At 41.3% G+C, this 14,038-nt stretch overlaps 1 protein-coding gene across 30 annotated transcripts in view; it reads right to left on the bottom strand.

Moving 5' to 3' along the window:
* The window catches only part of PTK2 (protein tyrosine kinase 2), a gene marked incomplete at its 3' end in the record, with an annotated part of 202,501 nt that overhangs the window by 75,621 nt on the left and 112,842 nt on the right, over window positions 1-14,038 (bottom strand). For all 30 annotated transcript variants that reach the window (XM_083516583.1, XM_083516600.1, XM_083516598.1 and 27 more), the window contains 2 exons: window positions 6,368-6,447; window positions 1,874-1,936 (listed from right to left, as the gene is read on the bottom strand). In XM_083516583.1, coding sequence (XP_083372709.1) covers window positions 1,874-1,936; window positions 6,368-6,447 — 143 coding nt within the window. The remainder of the gene's footprint in view (window positions 1-1,873; window positions 1,937-6,367; window positions 6,448-14,038) is intronic.

Below are 14,038 nucleotides of genomic sequence, written 5' to 3'. Positions count from 1 at the left end.
TTCAAGCTCTGCTTGTAGAGATATCTGGCTGGCTATGATAGAAGCTTGGCTTACTGCAGGAGCTCACTGATAAAACATAACAAATAAATATTTAACAAACAAATAAATATTATTTGTTTTTGGTTGGCCTGTGAGAACAGGATGCTGGACTAGATGGGCCTCTGGCCTGATCTACTCTAGTTCTCCAATCTGTTAAGGTCATCTTGAACCCCGATTCTGCTTCTACAGCATTAGCTACCTCTCCACGTTTGATGTCATCTGCAAATTTGATGACCATCCCCTCAATTCCTTCATCCAAGGTGTTTCTAAAGGTGTTGAACAACAACGGCCAAAGGACAGAACCCTGCAGCACCCCACTTGTCACTTTTCCCAGGATGACGTGGAACAGTTAGTGAGCACTCTTTGTGTTTGGTCAGTCAACCAGCTACAAATCCACCTAACAGTTACCTAGTCCAGTCCACATTTTCCCAGCTTCTCTGCAAGAATATTATGGGGGACTTTGTCAAAAGTCTTACTGAAATTAAGATACACTGTGTCCAATGCATTCCCCTGATCCACCATCAAAAAAAGAAATTAGATTCGTCTGGCATTACTTGTTTTTCAGAAACCCATGCTGGGTATTAGAAATCACAGCATCCTTTTCCAAGTGTTCAGAGATGTACCGTCTAGGACCTTTCCTGGTATCAATGTCAAGCTGACAGGTCAGTTGCTGCTGTTGCTGCTATTTTTACTAAGTTTCTATACTGTCCTTCATCCAAGGATCACAGGGTGGTTTACAATATTAACCCCCCCCCAAAAAAAATAACAAACAAAAACAGCAATCCCCCCCTCTCTCCTCCAGTTGCCCTCTTAAATTAGGTATCAATTTCAAAATGAGCTTGTAAGGAATAATTAGTTTATATATTGGTAGGACATAACAGTGGACACTGAAGGCATACATACTTTGAAAGGTTGGTGGTTCTTCCATTTATATAGCACTTCTAACGTTGCAATTGTCATTGCCTTTTGCTTTCATAACAGATTCTACAAACCCTCAAATAGCATTGAAGCTGAATGTTGCCCATCTGTTTTACACTTATACCCTCTCGTGCCTTTCTGCTTTCTATTGGGGCTTTAGTAGGGAAGTCTTTTCACTTCCTAGAAAACTTGCTAATGCACTTAGCCACTAAGTTCATGAAAGAAAAACTGCCCTTTAATGGGCTGTAGCAATGCCAATTGTCTTTTTGGAATTGGATGCAAAGCTCCTCAAGCTCTCTGGTGAAATTTGGCTAGAAGCCACACTTTCACAGTTTGCCTCGGTCAATATTCCAGCTTTTAATGATGAGTAACTCAAGTCTGGAGCACATGCTGGGCAGTTTGTGATTTTGCTAACTTCATTGTAACTTAGTACAGGGGAAAGGAAAGAAAGGGAAAACAAAGCCACCGATTATATAATTCCAGAATCTGCTAAGTAATTAAAGACTCTAAGTAATTTAGTCCCGTGACTGATTAATCTAATCACAAACAGAAAATCCATTTTATACAAAGCACTGCTAAATCTGCAGGACTAGACCGGCTGATCCCAGATGCATTAACAGAATGCAGATGATTGAAACCACTATGATACTGCATATCAGCAGGTTTAAACTATGAAGAATCGAATTTGTCTTGGTCAGACAGAAGCTGATGAGCTCTTGCCTCCTCAATGGGTTCAGAGGTCTGAAATTTATTAGGTTTTACGATTTCCCATTTTATCTTAATTAAAGAAATAACAGCAGACTTCGTATCATGGCCTCCCCGTGAAGAGTGGCAGTAATGTAGCTTCTAATGGAACTTATCCTCTTTCTCCTAAGCAAGAGACAACTCAGGCCTGGAACTGAAATGATATACTTACTCTAATACTTCATAGTTTGACTTCTTATCTAACGCGTTGCCTCTCATCTCCCAGTATGATCTCCTGAAATCAGCACAGACACAAAACAAAAACACCTTGAGTAAATACTTGTCTGGGCAAGCACAAGATAAGCCATCAGTGCATATAAAAGTATCTCAGCAACTTGACTAATAGAAACCTACTGCTGTTTAAATGATGAACATGCAAGAGCTGAATTTGTCATAATAATGCTACTAAATCCTCTCGCAGATTAAGAGAGTCTCAGAATACACACTTACCATACCCCAATCACCTGAGGAGCATTTTCAAGGTGTGATATCACAACTGTGCCCATCATTAATCCCAGGACAAACCCAAAGCACTGCTACAGGTGCCCTCTGTTTGTGACTTACAGGCATCTATGACCCACCTTTTATTGCTATAACATCGAACAACAGAATATGCTTTCCATGAAGTGACTCAAATAGATTTACATATGAGATAGTTATTTTTAAGACAATAAACTTACTCTATTTTTTTCTAATAATTTTAACCATTATACTTGCGTTGAACATTAATCTAAGCTGCATGTATAGTGGAAAAACATAGCACCATCCTCCTGCAGCTGAACCCCTGTGTTATGGGAGAGGCATATTGGAGTTTCTGAATCCTTTCAAATTAACTCAAGCCAGCACTTCAATATATACGGCTCTTCAAAGTGCTGAATGTCCAGCCTCTGGCCACTGGAAACCTTACTCAATTTTTGTTGGACTTTTCACTTTTTAGTTTGTTTTGTTATACATCTGCAATCACAAGGGCTTGTGATTCAAAAAGATCAAGTTCCTTGTCTCAAACCATATTATATGCTTGTGATGGAAATTTAAATCCTCAGCCACCTTCCCACCCAAACATTTCTTTAAACTTGCAATTTTGACAGCGCTGAGCTGCCATGTACCAGCTATCATTATTCTTGGCCAGCAAGAGCATTTGCAACAATGGTGTAATTCAAAATTACTGCTCAACATTTGCTTTTCTCTCCCTATTACTCTGTCGCTTGATTTACCACTAATTTCTTATTGATTGTTACTTTTTCTGAGTCTTGCTGTGCAAGACAATAGCAGAACTAAAGCAACTGTCTCAACAAAAAGACCTTGAACAACAGTTATATGCTTGGGGAATTTTCATCAGCTTTGTTCCGAAATCTCTCTTGTCTCTCTCTCTCTTCGTAATCTGAAAGAGTTTATTAACATGCTAAAAATTATTGTGCTTTGTAAAATAGGAGGAGACTACAAAATGCTGTTTAGGGTTGGTATCCCAGCAGGACTGGGTTGGGCTGGGCTTAGGCTGAGCCCTTCATAGCTCCAGCCTTCATGCGTGTTCTACAGCCTTCCTGGTATGATATTGGGCTCAGTTTCACAGCATTCAGCTGAAGAGGAAACATAAGCTTAGTGTGACAGTGGTGGGGGGAAATGCATACAGAGAAGCTCTCCAGCCACAGGCTTCCCAGCCCTTTCTGATGGTGGCAGGGATTAAACCTGGACCTTTTGTATGCAAAGTACAGGGGCGTCTTACCAATAGAGGCTAGTGCCGCTGGGCACCATGTTCTGGAGGGCGCCAGGGAAGAGGTGGAGGCTGGATGCTGAGCTTCCTGGCATCAGCTTGCCACCCTCGCCTGCCTCCACCATGCTGTGCCGAAGCAGTGCTGTGCCCAGAGCCTCTGTCTGCTGTGGCCACCGCGGCACAAAGTGGCCAGCTGAGCTGGGAGGCACCGCGTCCAGCCTCTGCCTCTTCCCTGACGGAGGAGCCGCCCTCCAGCTGCTGCCCGCCTCCTCCAGCCCCGCCAGCAGCCCCGTCCTCCCTAAAAAACTCTGGGAAACAGGGAGGGGGGCACCGGAGGGAGCTTTGCACCACGGCGCTGGATATGCTTAGGACGTCCCTCACAAAGTATGCACTGTCCCACTGAGCTGCAGCCCTTCCCTACATTTCCGCAGTTCTATAATATGCATTCACATATCTGGAGACAAAAATATAGCTTGGCTCTGTAGATGTCTAACCAAACCAAATGCCCAGCTATGAAGCTCAGAAGGCAGGCAGAACCAGACACTTAGCAGCTGTGCTGTTGGCAGAAGAAGGTGGTGGTGTCTCCATTGCAAAGGAAATTCCCTGAATGGTAGGAATGCCAGCCCCATTCCACGCATCCCTGCTGTATTTCCACTGTGGGGATAGCCAGTGACCTAGTCCAGTGTTTTTCAACCACTGTTCCACGGCACACTAGTGTGCCGCGAGATGTTGCCTGGTGTGCCGTGGGAAAAATTGAAAAATTCAAAAGTTTTTTTTAAAAAATAAATAAATCAATTTTTCGCCCACTAGGCGGGCGCCGGACTGTGTCCTGGGTATGGGGTGGGGGTTTTGACCCCACCCTCGGCCAGCAGGGGCGCCGATTGGCACTCCTCAGGGGGATACCCTCCACTTTTTTGATGTCCGGGCTATGATTGGTCCAGACTCCAGCCTGACCTATCACAGTAGGACATCATCTTCCGACTTCCTTCCCGCCCGAGCACAGTGTCCGCAGCAGCGGAGAGAAGAAGACATCGCGACTCGAGTCACCAGGAGGACCGGAGAAGTTGTCATTTTATTTCTCTTCAGTCTCCACTGAATGCCTTGACTGGGTTAGGGACCCTTATAGCTCAGCATCAGTTGGTGGAAAGGACATGACTTTACAGGAGCAGGAGGAACTAACTGAACTGAGACAAAATCGTGGTTTCAAGCTAAGATTTGCTGATCTACCTTTGGACAGTTTTTGGTTGGATACTGCCAAGGAGTTCCCCCTTCTGGCAAACAAAGCTATTTTGACATTGCTCCCATTTTCCACTACATATCTGTGTGAGATGAGCTTTTCAAGCATGATTGCTATAAAAACTAAATACAGAGAGAGACTGAGAGCTTTTGACGAAGAGCTACGTGTGTGTCTTTCTTCGATTCCAGCCAGAATATCGGCTTTGTGTTCAGCCAAACAGGCCCAGGTTGCGCACTGAATAAAGTATTTTATAATTTTTCATATTTCTGTTTACTTACTATTTCATAATAAAGTAATTATAAAATACTTTCTTTGTGTTTATTTGATTCCTATTCAAGAGAATTACTTTATATATAGTCAATATAGGCACAGAGTTAATTTTTTTAACATTTTCTAATGGTGGTGTGCCTCGTGATTTTTTTCATGGAACAAGTGTGCCTTTGCCCAAAAAAGGTTGAAAAACACTGACCTAGTCTGATTCCAAAGACAACCCCACTGGAGGTGGAGACAAATCTGAATAATATTCTGACCCCTCGGTGCAGAGTCAGAGCTATACATAAAGATTTATGTTTATAGAGTGGGCCATGGAGAAAATGAGACTCCAGATAAAGGCTCCCTGAGCTGTGGCTGATCCCTGTGAAAAGGAAGGGTCACATAACCTATGTGGGGCATACTGAACAGGAGGGGCTCCATAACTCGCACTATAATCTCAAATAAGTGCTTGCTGCTTTAAGAATATCAGAAACCACCCTTGCTCTCACAGTAGCCAACCAGATGCTTATGGGAAACCTGCAAGAAGGAAATGAGTACAACGGTGCTCTTCCCACTTGTGATTCCCAGCAACCGATTATAAAATACAAGAGCATGACTTTGTGCTCGCAAGAGTGAGAATGTGTATTTGTGAAAGAAAGAAGATTTGTAGCTCTGGCATGGCACCTGGATAATTTATTAAGAGACAACTCATGAAAAGGGACCACAACATCTTTGCCAGTACTCTGCTTTTTAAAAAGGCCACCAAAGCAACTCGGATGCCTGACAGTCTCCAAAGCCCATTGCTCAGATCTAGGGCACACAATGTCCCCTCGACTGAGCTTCAGGCTCAGGCGGGTAGCAGAAAGGCAACAGAAAGGCAAAAAAATCAGTTTCAGATCAGAGACATTAAGACAGATGACAGTAAGTCTCCCCCCCCCCCCCGGATGAACTCCAAATATTCAAAATATTCAAATATTCCAAATATTTTTACAAGAGTAAAAAATATGTTTGGATTCACTTCTCTCTGTTTCTCTATTTCTCTCTATAGAATTTTTTTACACCTTATAAGTATTGGACAATAAGTTAAGGAAGAGGCAACAGCAATATTCCTAATTCAACTCTTCATGATTTGTAAATGTGGGTTGATGAAACATTGTCCCACAGTAAATGTATTTGTATTGCCTTACTTTCAATACTGTGGCTAATTTCTAACTATTTGAGTTAAGCTTGGGTGAACTGAGCAGAAGCGACATAAAAATGCCACTAACTGGGAGTTAGGGGAAGGGGAAATCTGTAAATTTAAAAGCATTACAATTGTATTACACCAAACCACTATAGGTTCTAAAAAGACTTTTAAGCAAACCCTTTAAAAAAACCCAATTTTCATATCAATCAGCGTATCCAGAACAAGGGAAATTGCTCAGCTTATAAAAATTTGAATAAATATGTAAAAAATATTGCCTTACCGGATTTCAAGGCAACCTAGCTTCAAGGCAATTTCCTGGTCCACCTGGTCTGCTATTTCTACCATATAGTCATTTTTCACCTAAAGTAAAACAAAGAGGAATGTGTCATATATAAGAACAGTATAAATGACATCAAATATACTTTCATTCAAATATTATGTTCACTGCAAGTTTCAATACTTTTCCAAGCAAATTTCATCAGTCTGCTTTGGAGGTAAATTATTCTCAAGCTCCAAGCAATCTTTTCCATGAGTAATGAAGAGCAGATTTGTTCATTAAAAGGTGGGGGGTGGGTGGGTTGAGGAGTAGGGTGAGGAAAAGAATTCTAGTTTCTTGTACAACATCCAAAGAGGGATACTGTGCATTTCCCTTGTAGAGAGAGTAGCTGAGCAATATTCCTGAATCTGAAAATGTACACATGCACAACTGGCAAGACATGAGACTCTTGATTTCAAACATTAACCAAGAAAAAGCAAAAAGAGGGAGTGTGTATCACTCCTGCTTGCCTTTCAATCACATACCTCCAAAATGTGAAGTTGCCTGAAGTGATGTGGTATTTCTTATTGTGGATTCGTATTTTTTTTCTAGATTTATTGCATTGTTTTTATGGAAATGGTTGCAAACTGCCCTAGAATTCTCAATGAAATGTGCTGTGCAAATAATTGATAGATAATGAATTTATTGCATACATGCTCCCCATAGCTTTACTACAGGCATTAGGGAGGCTGTAAAAGTTGAACTTCCAAAAAAAAAAAAAATCACTTGAAGGAGAAGATAGATGCTCATCTAAGCAATGGCCTGGTTTGCTCACAACACTGGTTTGCTCATAACACTCATAAAACTTTTAATTGCGTAATGACAAACTGTGTTCTGAAACCATGGTTCAGTGTTGACTTTCCTTTGTTGCAAGAATGGCCTGGTGTTATTTGTGAACCCAACACCCTTCTTCAATTGTGGCTTGCTTGGACACTGTGTAACCTCAGACGCTTGCCAGTCTACAAAGACATGAGGCAAGAGCAGCTGGAAAACCAAACAAATTTTGAGGACACAACCCATGGTTTTGTTTCACCGTCACTATGTGGGAAAACTCATAATTACCTCAGTTTGTGAAACAAACCATGACCAGGATTTGCCAAGGAGAGTCCTGGAGCTGACTCTCCACCCAAGAGGGTCAAGAACAGATACAATAATAGTCATCCAATTCCCCCCACCCAGTAAATAAATAAAGGTTGGTAATTAAAAGTATAATTTATCCCCAAATGAAATTCAGACCTCCTTGACTGAGATGTATACTTTAATGGCAATAATTAACATTAGCACATGACTATCACTGGACATTTAAACAGCTCTGTTAGAAAGAAGAATGATTAATAACAGCCAACGTTGTGAACAGCTGGGTAAGCAGAGATAACCTACATGAAAACTTAATTTTTATGAATACTTAGGGCTAATAGGGCTTTTCATCTTAAAAACACTTAAAGTTTATAGATAACAAATCAGAGCTTAACAGAATTACACTGAAAGCTTGGCATTTTTTCTGCACTTATTGGTGGATATTTACTTGATTCCCAAAAATGATTGTGAGCTTAATATCTACTAATTAGAACTGCTGTTCAATTACATTAATTTTATAATGATATACTTCCCCAGGAAGCTAGTATATTAATTTAAAACCCTTGCAAAGCTGCTTTACAAAAAGAGCCTTTTACATTAATCAGATCAACATGCTGATTTTAATTAATGTAGTATTTCCCCTTGAATTATATGGTTCTTTTCACAAAATTCAAGAGTTGCCCATTGCACCACCGTTCTTCACTATTAAATCACTCGCTTTAATGGAAAACTCAATTTTAAACTTCCCAAAATAATATGGACAATCAATGTGTGTTCACGTACAACCACATTTTCTTTCTTATTTCTTTTTAATAACATTCACTGGTTGGTATGCAAGGATAGTTTTCATAGTCAGAATCATAGTACACAAAACCTTCAGCCAAACATTTAGACACCTTGTGTTGTATATTCCCTCATAATCAGAAAGAGGAAGCAAAGTAAAAAACCAAATAAGAGTGCCATGGGCAAAACTCAAAACTTTGAGTTTTGATTTTTGGCTTTTCTCTTTGTTCTTATTCTTTACTCTTTATTCTTTTTTCTATCAACTGTTTTTCTACTGTGTATTTTTTATTTGTTTTGCTTTTGTAGTTTGAATGTTGGGATTTGTTGGAATTTGTTTTTATTGTTTGTGAAATATTAATAAATATCATTTAAAAAAACAAACAAAAAAAGGTAAGAGTGCCATGGGCAAAACCACAGTCCAGCAGAATACATTTTATTTATACCTTTCATATCTTCCTTTCCTCCAAGGAGTTCAAGGGGGCATACATGGTTCTCCCCTCCTAATTCTTCCTCACAACAACCCTAAAAGGTAGGTTAGGCTGAGAGGCAATGACTGGCCCAAGGTCACCCCTGGCATAGTGGGGATTTGAACTCTGCTCTCTCAGGCCCTAGTCTGAAACATTCTAACCAACCCCTGGCTCCCTTTTTCTGTACAGTCATACCTCTTGTTACATTTGCTTCATGATACATTTTTTCAGGTTGCGTCCCGCGGCGACCCGGAAGTACTGGAAAGGGGTACTTCTGGGTTTCGTCACTCGCGCATGCGCAGACACGCAAAATGACGTGACGCGCATGCTATGCGCAGAAGCGGCGAATCGCGACCCGCACATGCACAGACGCGGGGTGCATTCCTTTCAGGTTGCGAACGGGGCTCCGGAACGGATCCCGTTCGCAACCAGAGGTACCACCGTACTGTAGCTTTTTTATACTAAATGTTTGACAATATGGGGAAATGCACTTTGTGCTTCACTTAGGTTTTTAAATTATCACAGAAGGCCTCTCCTTAAATTGCATACTCAGATTCAATAAGAAAGCACTATCTATGGACTTCTTCCTACAGTGGCAGGCTTTGGGCTCTCAAATTTCAGCAGTGCCCTTGGGTAACCCAAAAATTCAGGGCCCCCCTTCCCCTTCATTCTACAGTGCTCCCTGCAGTGCCCTTTTGGCTCAGCACCTAGTGCAGGCAAACTGGTCACGTTCCCCTAAATCTGCCTCTGCTTCATACATGACTTGTACTTCCATTGCTTGTGTCTCTTAAAATATTTACCATTCACTTCCAAAACCAAGGTGCTAGCCTTTTTGGCACATGAGCCACAGAGGGAACGCAAAATATAAAAGAGTGCCACACTAATTCATATTAGAATGAAAACCTCAGCATCCCTTGACCACTTCGGAGTGGTTTGTCTCAGGGAACAGACAAGAGGAGAGGCAGGCAAAAGGGAAGGTCCAAAACCATGTGCTCTCCTGCTCCTGTTACAGAACTGTCACTTAAGGCAACCTTGCTACAGGTTGGCCACCCAGCCACAAATGCCTCTTCCTCCCCAGGCAATCTATTCCTTTCCATGCCAGACTTCCTGGTCTAATAGTCCATGCAAACTTATCTGCTGCTCCCAATGACCATGAGAACACAACCGTGACTGCTATATGCCTCTGCCCCCATATTTCACATGTATGCTCATGCTCTCTTTTGGGTTCATCGCTCAATAGTGCTTCAGTCTCTCTCTTGACTACTCGTGCTTTCCTCCCCACCTTCATATGATGTCTAATGTTGTATTTGATCTTGAACCACTAGGAATTTTAAGAAGCGCAGAAAAGCGTTGTTTTAGGAAATGTTCTTGGGCTCGCTTTGAGTTAGCAGTGCATGAAAAAGGTCACACACAAGCCCCAGAAACACTATTTCCAGTCTTAAGAGAATGCAAAGAAGTAAAAATAAAAGTAAACACTGTACAACAGTACCCTATCGAAAAAGCATTTTGAATACAAGATGCTCAGTCAAGGAGAAGATGAAATGTGCAATCACCTCAAAAGCTCTAAAGTGCTCTAGCCTTGGTGATGAAGTGCATCAAACCAACGAAGCAAATACACCTAGATCACAACTCTGAATTCTTCTTTGGATACTACACATCCAGGAAACAATTTTCCCCTTAACACACATGGAAAGGAACAGTAAGATTGCTACCTCTTATCTGAATATAAAGCCAACTGCCCTAGCATACTGCTATGTCTTATACAGTGGTGCCTCGCAAGACGAAAATAATTCATTCCGTGAGTCTTTTCGTCTTGCGATGTTTTTCGTCTTGCGAAGCACGGTCCGTCGCAACTGCGCCTCTTCAAGAGGCTTTTTTAAAAAAGCGCAAGACGTTTTCGTCTTGCGAAGCAAGCCCATAGGGAAATTTGTCTAGCGAAGCAACGCAAAACTGAAAAACCCTTTCGTCTAGCAAGTTTTTCGTCTTGCGAGGCATTCGTCTTGCGGGGCACCACTGTACATTTCTCTAACTGCAGTCTACTGCAGCATCACAGTTTCCCTTCTCACCCTCCAAATCCCTGAATCTCCCCAAAAAAGAAACTTTAAAAAAGATTATAGTAACAAGTAACCATACACACAATAATTTCTTAAACAGAAAGCAAACACTGGTGGGTGAATGAGCACATGCTGGTTTCAGCCAAGCATATTGCAACCATTTCCTATTATACTGTGCTCTATATTTGGTCCTAAAGATTTCCATCTCTTCGGGGAATAAACTCTTGTTTCTTCAGAATCAAGAACTGGGGCAACAATGCACAGCAGCAGTATAGTACCCAGAAACTAAGACTTTCTAGAGAAGGTATCACAAACAAGAAATTAGCAATTTTCAGTTGCCTTTAGCAGGTAACATATATTAAGGGCCCTATGGCCACCTATTGGACTTTAATGTTGTTTTGCTAGATAGACTTGACAGATTAATTTAGGGCATCCATTTTCATATTTTGCATATTGGTAATGCCATAATTTTTGAAACTGTAACCTACTTTGTGAAGTTTTTTTCTTCTTCAAAAAGTAGGGTTCAAACCTACCAAATAAACAAACAGAAATCCATAACCCATACCAATGGAATAAAATAGATTTAGTATCTTTTATTATTTATTATTTTTAACAAACAGAAGAATCAAAAAAACCAAACAATAGTAACTGATAAGATAACCAGCTCAGCTAATGTTTGTGCTTTTACAGCATTAGTGATTTTATTTGCTTCACGGGGTTTAAATAAATAAATTTATTATTATTCTATTCTCTCCAAGTGAAAAGTTCAATGTATTTCAATTTTTCCAGAAGCACTTCCTTTAGAAGGTGAGGCAGTGATTTTTTTTGTTTGTTTCATCTAAAGAAGTTTGATCTTCATGCTGTTTTTAACTATAGTGCAGCTTTGGAAGCAAGTCCACAAAAGTTACTAGCCTGCAACAACAACAAAATTATTAGCCTGCCAAAACTGGAGAGAGTGGAGCTTCATCCTTCCTGCAACAGTCCTCTGCACATTTCTGTACTGGGTGCAGGAGAGAGAAACAGAGTGCTCCATCTTTCTTTTGCCATCCTGCTCTCTCATGAACATGGAATCCTTTCTCGCCTATGGCTACCAAGCTAGGTTTGTTATAATGGTTGCCTTGCTGCTCCTTCACTGTACTGCCGTGGCCACAATTTTTGACTTTGAAGCTAATTGAACCTTATTACCAAAACATTTCCTCCTGTGGGTGCTTCATTGACTTAATTCTTCATCTCAAGATCTCCTTGAGCTTTTCAATGACGGGGGGAGGGGGGAGAGCACAACCCCTGTAATGGAGTCAGACCCTTTTTCGATTTCTAGCTTACTAGAGTCAATGCCCTCTTTGATTACAGAGTGACAACACCTCAAGTACATCCTTCCTTGCTGTTCCTCAAGTGTTAGCATCTGGAGATAACCACATCCCACTGGTTTTCTCTGTTCTACCCAAGCTTCCAAATGTCTCGGGCAAGTAGTCAGTTCAGATCCAGGAGAGATATCAACTGGGATAAAAATCTGCGAACTTTTTTATAAGAAGGTCTTTGACAGGTGCGAAGAAACTCGTAGAAAAGGCACCTGTTTGATATGCAGTGGAAAGGAGTGCCAAAGTGTAGGAGATTGTCAATTCTGACAATGTGCAAAAGGGACCTCCTGATAGCATGGTATCCATAGGGTTCCCTCTGCTGCAGAGCACAGTGATCAGTTGGGTATATAGGTGGTGAAACAATCTGGTCCCAAGCTGTATAGGGCTTTGTACACAAATACCAGCGCTCTGTACCTAGCCTGGGAGTTAGCTGGCAGCCAGTGCAATTCCTTATTCAGGAATACTGTTCGTAACAGTGATGTTCACTAATCACCCTGCTGCAACTACAGCAGCAGTTTGCTGCTCAGAAGATAAGAGCACTCCGTGCCCCAAAGCCTATTGCTGTGTGCTAAACTTTCTTCCATTGACTAAGGTTAAATATAGAACATTCATGAAGTCCAGGAAATATGGGTAAGCCGAAACTTCAATCTGCCAGAGATGCTAAAGCAGCAATTCCCAAACTCTGTGCTAGGGCACAATAGGATGTGGCAAGAGAACTGCTAGATAGGCATGAGAAGTAATTAAATTATTTAAAAGATTCTGAGAACCTGGAATGATACACTCACAGAGGGAGCTACTTGCTGCATCTCTGCATGATTTACTGCTTTGGCCTTAATTTCTTCAAATCAGTCTCTGTCTGATTTGAGCTAGCAATTGTGCAGCATGATTGTATCAGGTGGTGACAGCATCACTCCTAGTGCAAAAATGCAGCTAATTGCCTGCACTTGGAGGAAGCATGACCTGAACACTGATTCATGAAGAAGCACAGGGTGAGGGTCCTAAGAAGGTGAACAGTTCATACTTTTAAGAGGGAAGACTGCATAAATAAATACATTGAAATAGCTTGGGTCTCAGACATCTGGAAACCACTGATTTATTAGTTAAATATGTTCATATACAGCAAAGGTTGCTGTGCACAGAAGACGCCAGGGAAGCCTTCCTCAACTTGGTGACCTTCAGAAGTTGCTGGACTATAATTCTCATCAGCCATAGCCAGCATGGACAGCATGATGGGAATTGTAGCCCCAAACAACTGGTGTGCACCAGGTTGGGGAAGACTATTTAAGATCATGCACTTGTTTTCTTCTTCTTTTGTCATTGGGGGTGCTTGAGCAAATACATTAACTATGGCCCACTTTACAGCTTTGGAATCTGAACCTTCATATTGGAAAACAGTTCCTAAGGACTCTTGGTTGGTTCGCAGTTTCAAAAATCACACATCATAATCTGTGAATCTAGGAGCTAGATTCTGAGAGAGTTGGTGACTGCTCCCCAAAACCTTTATTTCACCATGCAGACATTATGGCAGAAGGCAGCTACAGGAACTGGTGAGACGGCAAGTTTGCAGACACTGCCTCAGAGCAGTAAACGACAAGAACTGCAGTTCAAAAGCTCAATCAGAATTTCCAAATCCCTGTTTATTGTTGACATTTAAAATAGCTGAGGGCATTTGGAAGGGAGAAGAGTCAAGTGGGCCAAAGGTGCTTAATCTGTCCTGCGCCTGCATGCTTTCTTCTCCAGGTCCTCTTTGAATTCTTTTCCGGAACTTGTTACAGATAGGTAGCCGTGTTGGTCTGCCATAGTCAAAACAAAAAAATTCCTTCCAGTAGCACCTTAAAGACCAACTAAGTTAGTTCTTGCACACGAAAGCTCATACCAAGAACTAACTTAGTTGGT

Source organism: Podarcis liolepis (assembly GCF_965112155.1).
Source record: "Podarcis liolepis genome assembly, chromosome: 8".
Classification (NCBI taxonomy): domain Eukaryota; kingdom Metazoa; phylum Chordata; class Lepidosauria; order Squamata; family Lacertidae; genus Podarcis; species Podarcis liolepis.
The sequence above is the reverse complement of the archived record's forward strand: the minus strand, read 5'-3'. Positions and strand labels throughout refer to the sequence as shown.